The following is a 14,440-nucleotide window of genomic DNA, read 5'->3' on the forward strand; positions in this document are numbered from 1 at the left end:
TATATGAATTTAAACGCTTTTGAATAGATAAACTAAAATAAATCCTTCGAATTTAAGCAACTCTATAACGGCAGTTATATTCATTGGAAATTGAAATGATCACAATATCTCCTTTAGATGTTACAGGTATAGCTTTGTTTCCGATGGCTATAAATTAACTCCAATATTTAAAGAACTCTCTTTTCATGCTCTAGTCTTTAATTTCAAATCATGGTAGCAGACCGTACTTACTACAAAATGCTTTCCCAGTTAAATGTTCGGGTTAACAGTGCATTTGCATTTAAAGAAACACTGTTATCAAATCGTATTACATTTAATTTCATTATTTAAATAGGTAACATTATACATTCGATACAATATACATAAGTAATCATAATACATTAATATATTTATTTAAAACTAACTGGAGCCGCTGAACCAATCAGAAGTCATTGAGTTAAAGAACGAAGCAGCGCCGGATCGCGCGTTCGCGAAATTGATGGGTAAGGAACTTGACATCAAGTCTGTTATATCCGCCCTTGACTTGTTTGGACTGGATGATACTGGTTTTTTCTTAACCTGCAGAGAAGAAAGAGAAATCGTTATTTGTATGAATGGATAAAAATGTAAAAAGGTTAAGATATATTTTACAGTGCCGTTAGTAGAAAATATGCAATAAAAATAAAATGTATTAATTAGCAAGTAAAAACAAGTCTAGCCAGTCTGCGACCGTTGCCAGTGGCACTTACTGAAACGGCAGGCATTAGGTAAAATGGATGTTCGTGTTAATTCCCGTATCATATTAGAAAATAATCATGTAACGAAATAATGAATTTCAATATCAAACGCATATTAATCACTTACAAACACACAAAAATCATATGAAAGGCCGAACTCAAATGTCAGAGCGATTGAATTTCTGTAACGGTCATATTATTATACCCGCATATTACCTGTTATTTTAATAGAACTCGGATTGCTATAAGATATCAAAGTAACAGAACGCATAATATCGCATTATAATATTGTATAACTTATAAGTCATTATCTTAGTTTAAGAATCAATTTTTTTAGCAACTCAAAAAAAAGTATAACGCGATAAAATCCGAAAACTAAACTGTTACATTTCTAATATGAAGTTATACTATTATGTTAATGACAGAAATACAACTAGAAATTGTTATTTACAATAAAAATAATGCTGGTATTTAGTAACATAAATATTAACAAATAAATAGTCCTTTAGTAAGAAAAGTGTTAGAAATAAACTCAAACCACTCATACCAGTTTACAGTATGAAGAGATGTTTATTCTGAACAAATAAATAAACGTATTAATATTTCAAAGATAGATTACCTTCTACCAGACAGTAAGATTATAAAAAAATACTAAATGCGAACAGTTTTGAGAGATTCATAAGAGTATAACGAACAATTTCCAAAAACAAACTGCGCTATTCAACTACTAATCGCATTTTCAACTAAAAATAAATATTTTCGCACGCTTTTCTTTAATGCTTGTACGCATTATTGTACTTTTCTCCAAAGCAATGAACGTACACGCACGCACATTGCACTGTGCGGAAATAGAAGAATAAAAATAAGACATTAGCCCCCTTTACACACACGCTCTATCGCCCATGAAAGAACAATCGCGCGTGTAAGGGGATAGGAAAGACCACGCGAGGCGCTCATCTGTCAAGCCCGCGAATAAAATAGCGAGCGAAGACCGCACCGCTTTTTTAAGCGTAATCCTGTACGCTGCTAAGAACGTGCGATAGAGTGTGTGTGTAAAGGCGGCCATTAAGAAGAGGCGTGAAGGAGACAGAGACGTAACAACGACGACGTCAAACTGTTCACTTTGTTATTCCCTTTATATTTGTGTTCGCATCAGCTTGCAGCCATATTCATACACCCAAACTTCTATGATTCTTACTATATCGATAATTCAATATCATTATTGACGATCATTATTAAAGACTGAAAAAGAATCTTTATAACCCTATTTTTTCTATCTGCATTTCCCATAATCACCGTAAGTATAATGAATTTAATAGAAATTCTCACCGGTTTATCCTGTTTCTTCATATGGCTAGGAGGTGTGGCGACGGGTAACAGTGAGAACCAGTGAGAGTCACCCGACGCGAGCAGCCCGGCCGCCTTATCTCCACTACCGCCAGAGAGCACCGGCTTTGTGCCTATAATGCCTGTTAGTTGACCGTGATGGAGGATCAAGCTGCCTAGGAGAGTCTGGGAAGAGAAGAGACTTTTATAGTTAAAATAATTTCTACTTGATATTAATTTAAACTGACAGTTTGCTATCGAAACGTCTAGATCAAAATCAAATAAGATTAATAGTGTTATCATAAACGTGCAGTGTGAAGGTTTAAAAGTAACGTCGTAACGGCATTCGTACGTTGTACGTATACGTACTGTTCCATATACGGATACCTATGACCGCAATTTCTATAGTCCAGAAATATCAAATGTATTAATAACAAAGGCATTGATGAACGCTTCTAGGCAATACTTAAACTATCACAAATCATTCTTATACAAAACCAAACAATTTTTTTTTTCTTTTTGTGCCAATCTGCAATCAGTGAAAGTGCTACTTTAAGCAGATTTGTTTTTTACCTAACAAATCAAAAAGTAAATGTATAGTTACTAACCTGTACTCGTTGCACAGACCTCTTCAAATTAGTCTGTATATACGGATAGAACACATCGTAATCAAACGGATCTATCTTCTGCCTCAAAAACTCACAAATCTCACTAGATTGTTCCATAGACTTTTTATTCTCTCGAGGCACTAACAACAAGGTCAAGTGCCTTACATCCATTAGCAACTGAAGCGCACACCTCTGATTTATATCCATCTCGTTCTCTCTTATGACTTTGTTGTAGTGTGCGAATGTGACAGATGTAATTTTCTCTATGAATAACGTGTGGGTTTCCACAGGTAATGTGTGAGGAACTACTTCGTCAAGTATTCGGCTGATTGAGTAGAGATATTCTTGTAGTTTTAAGGATGGACCAGCAGGAACTTTTATTGTAGATTCTATTGGATTGCCTTCTTCGTCTTTTTCAGTGATTTTGATCACGTCCCATTGCTATAAAAAGTATATATTTAGATTAAGATAAAATTTTATCAATAAGGGCATTACTAAAACACATGTTTTAGCCGCGAATTCTATTAAAAAAATTGTTGACGTTAACTTACCATCATCAAATAATCAATATTGGCTTCCAAAGTAAAAGCTTGGGGCAAACATTTGGTCAAATCTTCTATTTTAACCATTACAATGTCTACCCATTTGCCCCAACAAAACTGGCAGCTTTCCTTTAACACTGCACAAATGTTATTCCACCTCTTCAAGGCATTATCGTCTATATTGACAACGCCTAAACAGTCTCTTTCTTCAGGAATGTAGCACTTGCGTAAGTATACCATGAGGGTGGAAATCGCTTGCGTGAAACGTGCTGTGTATATGGCTGTTGTTTTCTTTTGCAGTTCACTCGATTGGAGAGTCGGCTCTTCGAAACAAGCTTTTATGTATTGCAGCATACTAAAAATTGAGCTTTATTATTAACTAGCTGACCCGCGCAACTTCGCTTGCGTCATATAAGAGAGAATGGGTTCCCCGTTTTTGTAATATTTATTACAGGTACTCTGCTCCTATTGATCGTAGCGTGATGATATATAGCCTATAACCTTTCTCAATAAATGGGCTATCCAACACTGAAAGAATTTTTCATATCGGACCAGTAGTTCCTGAGATTAGTTCGTTCAAACAAACAAACAAACAAACAAACTCTTCAGCTTTATAATATTAGTATAGATAGTATATAGTATAGATATCGTTTGTTCAATAAAATAAGGTTTATTTTGGAACTACGATTGAGTAATGGCCGAGTACAGAAACGTCCTCAATTTAGGCAACTCCTAAGTATAATATGTCTTTGTCACTTTGACATGTATCGTAGAGATGGCAAATCTTTTATGAATCTCCTACAAGAGACGTTTTAGCATTCGGCCGTAATCTGAACTTAAGTACAGTATAAGTAAAACTATCAGAGTTGAATATTTACACTGTAATTTTTTTTTCCTTCTTCTCAAACATATTATTATTATTATTCTCTCGTCTCCTTAATATAAAAGTTAATAGTCTCTTATATAAGTTAGGCGTGTAGGGAGGGATAGATTCCTCGGTCATTTTCGGAAGGAAGCTCTTACCCAGCAGTGAGCGAGCAATAGTTTACCTATTAATTATAAAAAAATACCTCAAAATAAATGACGTATATTATATACGTACAGAAACAAACACGCAAATATCTACACGTCATACCTATAATTATTCATAAAAACCAACCTTTGTATATTATTATCAGAAACATCCCTCAAATACATCTCGATAATGTTCTTATCGCTGTATATTTGATCGGTATCATCGTCTTCGTCATACGCGAACAATAACTTATCTTTAACACCTGTACTCTTCTTGTCTTGGTACAAATACACTCTTAAATCTTCTAGAAGCTTCTGTAGTTCTTCATCTAGGCTTTGACAGAGTTTCTCTAAGGTTGGAGTGTAGCCACGATCTTGACGGGCCATACCTGGAAATGTTATATTACGTATAATATGCAGTAGGTATACTTATTGGCTTACTAATAAAAATCGTGTAAGAGCTGAAAATTGTAGTTTTGTCACTTTTAGCTAATGTTAAAACTGTATGTGAGGGAAAAAGACAGAACACTGTATTATTAAAGTATAAAGTTACCCAGTTCAAATCATACTTAATATTATATTCAAAATTGTTTGCCGCTCTTCCGGGGAACAGCTACTGATATAAACGAAATTACAGTAATATAGCTAAGACATCAAAATATATGTTTTCCAAAACACAACCCGTTTTCAATTTGATATTTTAACGCCTATGAAAACAGGCGGGTTAGCCACAACTTAATAGTATTCTCCGACCGGGGAAGAACGGAATCACCCTAGTCTTTCTTCCACCTATGTTGGAGTCGCCTTCCTGTCTCACCGGATACAGCTGGATACCAGTATTTTACATGAATCGACTGCCTATCGGACCTCCACAACTCAGAAGAAGAACAGAATAATATTTGGAATTATTATAATTACTTTTTTTTCCTTTAAGTTTCGTCAAACAAAATATATTCATAAATAGATCCTCAATCGATTATCGTTATGATAATCGACGTCACGTCACTAATGATATGCATCATTTAAAACCCGTCAAGATCCTATCAGCAATGTCATAGCCAGGAATTATCACCGTGACTTGTGGCGCCACCCGGTGGCGTTTGATCGAACTAAAGATATACTGATCGTAATCTATGTTGATTAGTATATCGTAAAATCTGTAGGTAAGAATTTGAAGTATGTTTCTTGAAAGTTCGAAGTCTATCGAGATCCTGTCTTCTACGTAAACAACGTATGCGGCGGATGTTGCAGCTAAACGGACGTGACCAGATAAGACTATATACATACACTAGCTGACCCGCGCAACTTCGCTTGCGTCACATAAGAGTAACATAATTGTCCCCGTTTTTGTAACATTTTTCACTGGGACTCTGCTCCTATTGGTCGTAGCGTGATGATATATAGCCTATAGCCTTCCTCGATAAATGGGCTATCTAACACTGCAAGAATTTTTCAAATCGGACCAGTAGTTCCTGAGATTAGCGCGTTCAAACAAACAAACAAACAAACTCTTCAGCTTTATAATATTATATATAAATATATAATATATATATATATATTCAGCTTTATAATATTATAGTATATAGTATAGTATAGATATGTACCTACATAAAATCACGCCGTTTAATATAGGGGTAGGCAGAGATCATAAAACGCCACCTCTAACCTAACAAAGGACCCATACTTAATTCCCACATGTGTTGGCTATTTGCGCTCATCAGGCGATAAACGATCAATATTAAGCAATCTTTGGCGCGGACATCCCATAGATGGGTAGCCGATTAGGGTATTAAATAGACCTGTTTTGACGTACCACTTAAAGTACGAAGATTTAAAAGTCGATTTCAGTTCTTGTCAACTAAGGTAATACTCATTAAAACAAGATAAAAATACCTCGGGGTTTGAGCAATTAAACAGTTTTCACAACTAAATAAATAGAAACTAACCTTTCATCAAAGAATTCATAACTTTGATAACATCGGCTCTAGATTCGATCACCGTTTCACCAATAAGGTCTTTCCACACGAACCAGTTGATGTCTGCTTCTTTTTCCACTTCACTGTCTGAGGAGACCTTAGTCAGGTCTATGAGGAGCTGGGTTTTAAAGGCATCGTAGACTTTGACCCAGCGACTATCGATAATTGCTTTCACTCGGGCAGTTAGAAGCGGCTGGAAGTAGTGGCACCATACGTGTACCTCGGGAATGTCGAGTGATGTGCAAATTGTTGACCAGTTTGAGGGCGTATCTGTTAACAAAAAATGCTTTTTAAGTGTTTGTGTTGCCTTGCAAACAAAAATTTGAGGTACTAACTAATCTATACTCGGGCCATTTCGAACGTACGAACTAAGTCATGTCATTTTATAGGAGTTTCTCGCTCGCACTCGCTTCTTTTGATTATGACGTAGTTCGCACGTTTTGAACGGCCTGGGTATAGGGAAGTTTATTGCTTTACATGTTTTTGTGATATATACTATTCGTTCAGGTTGTATATTGTACATATTATTCATATGTAAGATACATATCTATACTTCTATAATATAAAAATGAATCGCAAAATGTGTTGGTAAGCGCATAACTCAACAACGCCTCGACCAATTTGGCCAAATCTTTTCTTAAAATGTTCGTTGAAGTTTAAGGATGGTTTTTACGGCGAGAAAAAATAGAATTATCGCTGGAAAAATCCTAAAAATAACCCTTTTCTTTTTCTCATACAAATGATTTGTAACTAAAACGTAGTCAATTTGAGCTTTATTGCTATGGTATAAAGTTCATATCAAAATTACATGCACTCACTGTTGTCTAAGCAATGTAGGTGTGTTCCTAAAGTCAAAGATCGTATCTGTCAAAACAATGTGCGTGTGTTCGTTGGAGCACAGAATACATAGTTGGAGGAGTTTAAATGTCGCGTTCCGAAACTCGCGTTTCTTTTGTATTAGTTTCGGCACGCGAGATAAAATGCATCAGTTTCCACGTCATTACATCAGTCAAACAAAAATCGCTTTACCAATAGTGTTTTATTATTTTTAATATCCAAATTTTACGTAAACAAAATAATTCGTACGGCTTAAAAGGATTTGACTTCAAGTCATATCAAATTAAAAAAAAAAAGTTGTCTGTGACCTAACCTATTGAGTTTGCTTTTGTCAACTAATACACGAAACAAATTCGTATATCGTGGTGACATTCAAAGCAATATTACAGCACATGAAAATGAAAAAGAGAAAATGGACAAAGAGTGTATTTTACAGCACAGAACGCAGTACAAAGAGCTGCTCAGCCACCATCTACTGCATTAACCAGTTTTAGTTCAGGAGATTTTTTTTAAATACGTAGGCAAAAAAACATTTACAAATCTTTTTGACAGGACGAAGTCTGTCGGGTCAGCTAGAAAATGGACAAAGAGTGTATTTTACAGCACAGAACACAGTACAAAGAGCTGCTCAGCCACCATCTACTACATTAACCAGTTTTTTTGAGACATGCCAAAACGATGATTTCGCACAAACATTGCTATATTCTGAAATGCCAAAATATACCTGGAATCAATCCTCAAGGAGATTTATACGACGGAAACAAGGAAAACCAGTTCCAGGATATACAGATGTATATTCCACCGATGCGATTGGCCGGATTTATTCAGTACATCCAAGCAATGATGAATGTTTTTATTTACGACTGCTATTAGTCAATGTACGTGGCCCAACATCATTCCAACAGTTATGAACTGTTGATGGTGAATTGTGCGGATCCTACAGAGAAGCCTGTCAACGTTTGCAATTGCTTGAAAATGACGCTCATTGGGATCAAACTCTCAATGATGCTGTAATATCATCACACGCTCATCAAATACGAACATTGTTTTCTATAATCATATCTACATGCTTCCCATCAAACCCAATTGATTTGTGGATCAAGTACAAAGATTATATGTGTGATGATATTTTGTATCAAATACGGAATAGAATGGGAAATCCAAATATACAAATCAGTGAAGAAATTTACAATGAAGCATTGATTTCAATTGAGGACATGTGCTTGATAATGTCAATCAAACTATTAATTCAATTAGGCCTGACCGCGCCCAATCGTCCAATGCATGATGCTTTTAACCAAGAGTTGCATCGAGAAAAACTGTATGATCTCAACGCTTTGAAAGAATTAATTCAAACAAATCTTCCACTGTTAAATGAACAACAGAAGTATGTATTTGAAACTCTTATGAAAGTAACAAATAATGAAACTGGAGGGATTTACTTCTTAGATGCACCTGGTGGTACAGGAAATTTTTTTTTGATTTCATTAATATTAGCAACAATTCGCTCACAAAATAAAATTGCACTTGCACTCGCTTCGTCGGGAATCGCAGCAACTTTGCTTGAAGGTGGTCGAACAGCCCATTCAGCACTGAAATTGCCATTAAATATGCAAAGCAATGAAACTCCAACCTGCAACGTTTCGAAGAACTCTGCAATGGCAAAGGTTTTGCAGCAATGTAAATTGATTGTTTGGGATGAATGCACGATGGCACATAAAAAATCTTTGGAGGCTTTAGACAGAACCTTAAAAGATCTACGGAGCAATAATAACCGATTTGGTGGTGCAATGATTTTATTAGCAGGAGATTTTCGTCAAACATTGCCAGTGATTCCACGATCAACGCCAGCTGATGAACTCAATGCATGTCTAAAGTCCTCCAATTTGTGGAAACATGTTAAAGTACTACATTTAAGCAAGAATATGCGCGTCGAGTTGCAAAATGACCAATCTGGAAACATATTCTCTAAACAACTCATTGACATTGGTAATGGCAAATTTCCTATAGACATGTTGACTGGCTGCATTAACTTTCCTCAAAGTTTTTGTCAGTTAACTCAATCAAAAGATGAACTTATTCAAGAGGTGTTTCCAGATGTTTCTCAAAATTACAGAAACTATGATTGGTTGAGCGAACGAGCTATACTGGCTGCAAAAAACATAGATGTAAATGAATTAAATTTCAAAATTCAAGAACAAATTACAGGCGAATTGAGGATATATAAATCAGTTGATTCGGCTACTAATCAAGATGATGTAGTCAACTATCCACCGGAATTTTTAAACTCGCTGGATTTGCCAGGATTGCCACCTCACAATCTTCAATTAAAGGTTGGATCGGTGGTTATAATGTTGCGAAATATCAACCAACCGCGTCTTTGCAACGGTACACGGTTAGCGATAAAAAAATTACTAAACAATGTGATAGAAGCAACTATACTCAAAGGAAAGTATGAAGGAGAAGATGTTCTCATACCGCGCATCCCAATGATTCCGACTGATGTGCCATTTGAGTTTAAACGACTACAGTTTCCAGTGCGGCTTGCTTTTGCTATGACTATAAACAAGTCCCAGGGGCAATCATTAAGTGTTTGCGGTATTAATCTAGAAAACCCATGTTTCTCACATGGTCAATTGTATGTTGCCTGTTCCCGTGTTGGAAAACCATCAGATTTGTTTATCTATGCGCCTGGTAATTAAACAAAAAACATCGTATACCACAAAGCACTACAATGATAATAATAATAATTATGATTCACATGATTAACAATAAAGCGATTACTTACTTTTAAATCCTTATATATTTATGTTGTATTTAATTATTTTTTATTCACAACGTCCTATCACCAGGGTGAAGGTTCTGTTCAGGAGATTTTTTTTAAATACGTAGGCAAAAAAACATTTACAAATCTTTTTGACAGGACGAAGTCTGTCGGGTCAGCTAGTATATTATAAAGCTGAAGAGTTTGTTTGTTTGTTTGTTTGAACGCGCTAATCTCAGGAACTACGGGTCCGACTTGAAAAAATCTTTCAGTGTTAGATAGCCCATTTATCGAGGAAGGTTATAGGCTATATATCATCACGCTACGACCAATAGGAGCAGAGTACCAGTAAAAAATGTTACAAAAACGGGGAAAAATTTTACCCATTCTCTCTTATGTGACGCAAGCGAAGTTGCGCGGGTCAGCTAGTGTATACATAATATCACGCTTCTTATATCCGAAAATTTAGGCGGTGTGTGAAATACACCCACGTGTCACCATTACCATTATAAGTATCATGTAATAGGGAAAGCCTATTGCCATACTGCGTATATTGCATATTATTATAGTATTACATATTGTTGTGTGTCTTAGCGGAACAAGATTGAATATGATAGAGACGTAATCAAACTCCGGGCTGCTAGGTCGATAGTTTAAAAAGTATAAATAGTCCAATATCACTTTACTCGACCCGGGAATCAAACTCGAGACCACGTAATCAACAGTCGTATACATTAACGCGTAGACCATAGTGACAGTTCAAAAATAAATGTAAAACACATACCTATTTTAAACGCGATATCTCTTATCTCATGAAGTACTTTGACTCTAGTTATATTGTGCAGTAGAGTGTGTACGTTCGTATCTATGAAAGACTTCACCCAAACGTTCCATTGGTGCACGCATTCGGTCACTTCCTTCTTGGCTAGAGGTTGTAGCTCCTTGCTCGTTGATAGCCTGGTTAAAAATATTGTTAGAATTATAGTCTTACTTCTTATCTTACTAATATTATAAATGCTAAAAACTGTGTTGATGTGTGTATGTATGTTTGTTACTCTTTCACGCAAAGTCTACTGAACGGATTTAGAAAAAAAAAATAGTAGACTTAATATAAAAATTAAATCAAATCATTCATTCATGTAGATCAAGTACACGAAAGGACAACAAAGGACACTTACGATATTTAACGCTATAGAAAGTAAATTTAACGCCAGTTCGGAAAGTGGGGCCAATGAGAAGAGTTGGCAAGATACTCTTGGTCACTCTTCCTAATCGCCAATTAATTTTTTTTTTTTTTTTCTTTTCATTGAATGTTGCAATACTTTATATCCTGGCAAATCTAGCTAGTGTAATAATAGTGTCCTTATAATCGATATTTGGCCGAAGGAGCAAGATTCCGTGAAAGCAGCCTACTTTATCTATAGTGTCGTTAATATGTGACATTAGTGATGTATCTTACCGATAATTAGTAATGGCTGGTGGCAACAGTTTCAATGCTGATGGATCACTGAATTTGACTAATTCGATCAAAGGTTGAGAGTCTTTTCTGAACAAGTCTTGTAGCTTTGATAAAATCGCGCCACCATCATTATCTGAGAAAAAGAATATTAAAAGTAAATAGCCAAAATACAGTACACAAAAGCCCATATACCCGTAAAATTTTTAGGGACTCGACTATAATGCGTGCTCTAAGTGCAATTTTGTATCGGAATACCTCTGCTTGAATCTTTCGTCCATTTGAATAGATAGTCCACAATACATAATAGGTTAAGTTCCAGTAAAAGCATAATAATAAATATCATATATCGTCGCTGTACAATGTGCTTCTAAAAAAGTTTCTTCATAGGAGGCACAGAATACTGCTCTTTTCGGAAAATAGCTCGTCTTCAAAATACTTTATTTAGCACTCTTTAAGTATTGAATGAATCACATAACGTAAATTTTTAAATGTTGAACTCACCAACGAAACACGAATACACTAGCACAACAGTCTTCAACACAATTTTAACTCCATTCACAATTTTCTCTTTTATCTGCGCCTTGACATCTCCTTCCAATATTTGAGCAAGGTCGAACTGTAGGGTCGATTTCAAGCTGCTGTTGCTATGCAGGCCAATTAGAGTGTTTAGTAGTTCCACCATGGTTTGAGAGTCTAATAGATATAAACTTATTAGGCAGGAGCATGCCACCTGAAATGGGGCAATCAAAATTTGTGAGATGATATTAGAATCATTGACGAATTTGATTCCAGTTTTGTGAGAATATGATATATAAAATAGGTAAATTTGTCGCCTTGGTTATTGCTTGGCTATGTCGATATTGATAGCAATTGAATATTAATCACAATATTTTATTTCACAATTTATTAGAAGCTTCATGAAGCTTTACTCATGAAAGTGTTAATCATTTTATTGTATAATAACTTTATAGTCAATATAAATTATGATATTTATGACAGTATGTCTTAAACATCATAATTTATGGCATGAATAACAATAATTGGAGAAATCTTTCAGTGCAGGTAAATTTATGGTCCGTATTTCATAATGATGATGATTATTACCTCAACACTAATCTCAACATCTTGCAGCTTCTGCCGGCACACATCTATGATGGTCTGATTGAAGTTAGCTATGGAGTTCCATTGCTGATGCACTAGTCTCTGTAGTGAGTGCATACCAGGCTTGACAGTTTTACCGCCGATCTGTAGCTGCAAACCTAAGACGAGAAATTTCGTAGAAGTTAGTACATAACATGACATTGGAAAAAACCACACAGTAGAATTCTAGACAGGCGGTAGTGTGCCGAAATAAAGATAGAACTAGTGAACAGAGCCATGTGATGGAGCCACTGTTGACTTCCTCAACTTCTGACTTAAAAACTATTCTACTTAGGTTTAGCTCTGAGCAGAAAATTGTTCCAAGGACACATTCAAATTCCAGAGACTAAAGAAAAAGACATGCACCAAATTCTGGTAATGTTTTTAATTATCAAAGCAATTTTTGTTTTTCCAATACAAATTATTTGCAAATAACATTAAATTGTTGTTTCTAGTTGGAACATTCAACCACTAGTGTTTAGGGAATCATAACTAGTCAAACACATACCTGTATTAATATGTCTTGCCATGATAAACAGTTGTGTAGCTTTCACATAGTCCTCTGCTTCAATACTTGTCCATATTTTCTCTGGTATTTCCATCAACAGCTTCACTTGAACAGATATACTGTGCACAGAGTTGTTGTACTGAAAACTGTCAATTAAAAGAAGTTTACATTTAGGTTTTCAAAATGTTCCATAATGCAAATAGTCAATTTTAGACACACTGGTAAAGATGGGTGGAAACCGAGTTCTGGAGTATCTGAATGATAAATGAGTTGAGTTCTGTGCCTTTGAAGTGCACAGTTAAAGACTTAGCATTGTACATTTTCTATTTTGTTTGGGATAAGCCACATTGAAATTAAAGATATTAACCAAAAAAAATTGACTACTGATAAGACAAGTCTTACTCATAGATAAATCACAGTTTCTCTAAGCTCTATGTAAACAAGAAAAAAAATAGCAAACCATTTTCCTTTTTTCAACAGCATATTAGAACATTATTGCATTATTTCTTTTTCAGTACTGTTTAGTGAGAAAGATAATGACAGATAAATTGTTGATACCTCGGAGCTGCTGAATGCTTCTCATCAATCTTAAAGCCAACTAAGTGAGTGTTGTGTAAGTTTTTACAAGCCGCCATCATCTCTGTAATATGATTCAGAGTGCTTCCTGTTGTTTCTTTCATCTCCTCAATTGTATCAGCCGCATGGATCAGGTCTCGGTACCTCTCACTAAGATAATAAATTGTCAAGTTAAAGTAAGTGTTGAACAACTACGAAAAACCTATGATAACTCACTACTCCCTCTAGCACTGTCCCTAGGGTGACCACTGGGAATTTTCTTCCCACTCGTCTTACTCATTGTATTACAAAATTTCTAGAATTATGTGAAATGGATTTATCAGTAAGTACTCAGGTCTATGTGATTAGGAGGATAATAAATGTAATTTTTGTATCTTTTCTCACATTAAATATTCAAAACAATTGAAAACCTCCATATTATTATAGCATAAGAATGAGTGAATCAAAAGACCAATAACATTGTAGAACTGTCATACACAGGTACATCTTGTTTCCCTGATATTTTTGCATAGCTCAAGCGTAATACTACTTACCCGACCATGGCCCGTAGTTCTTCTCTCTTCCTTTCAATCTCATATTGCAGTTTCTTCTGCACTTGGTCTATATCACTGATAGAATAAGTTTGGAACAACTGATCAGGAACTATGTCCAATAGGTTAGGTTGCGCCATTTTATCGTTTTAATACCGTTAATTATTCCTTCTTACTTGTTATACATAACGTTAAAATCTAATTTAGGTCTGAACTATCTCTGAAATGAATGTATTTTTAATATTCGCAAATGTAAACAATAACTCTGATACCAAATGCCAACACATCGGCTGTCATTAACATGAAATGTCAATTTGCAACTGTCAAAACAGTGTCAATGTCAACTTTATTGATAGTTACGTTCCTTTTTCTGAAGTACGCATTGTACTGTCTTCTTAAGATAATATACTTTTTTACTAGTTTTCGTAAAACAGCTGTGTATGA

The 14,440-nt window shown here is 35.3% G+C and overlaps 1 protein-coding gene across 1 annotated transcript; it reads right to left on the minus strand.

The window, feature by feature from the left end:
- Positions 1-284: 284 nt before the first annotated feature.
- Positions 285-14,309, minus strand: Cog1 (conserved oligomeric Golgi complex subunit 1). The gene is made up of 13 exons (XM_076123302.1): positions 14,000-14,309; positions 13,449-13,616; positions 12,891-13,036; positions 12,347-12,501; positions 11,744-11,972; positions 11,243-11,375; positions 10,568-10,740; positions 6,153-6,452; positions 4,352-4,595; positions 3,202-3,547; positions 2,651-3,091; positions 2,046-2,228; positions 285-558 (listed from the first exon to the last, which is right to left on the minus strand). Exons 1-13 carry the CDS (start codon positions 14,134-14,136, stop codon positions 400-402), a joined length of 2,814 nt encoding a protein of 937 aa, XP_075979417.1. The 5' UTR covers positions 14,137-14,309; the 3' UTR covers positions 285-399.
- Positions 14,310-14,440: the final 131 nt, after the last annotated feature.

Source organism: Anticarsia gemmatalis, chromosome 15 (genome assembly GCF_050436995.1).
Source record: "Anticarsia gemmatalis isolate Benzon Research Colony breed Stoneville strain chromosome 15, ilAntGemm2 primary, whole genome shotgun sequence".
Lineage (NCBI taxonomy): Eukaryota > Metazoa > Arthropoda > Insecta > Lepidoptera > Erebidae > Anticarsia > Anticarsia gemmatalis.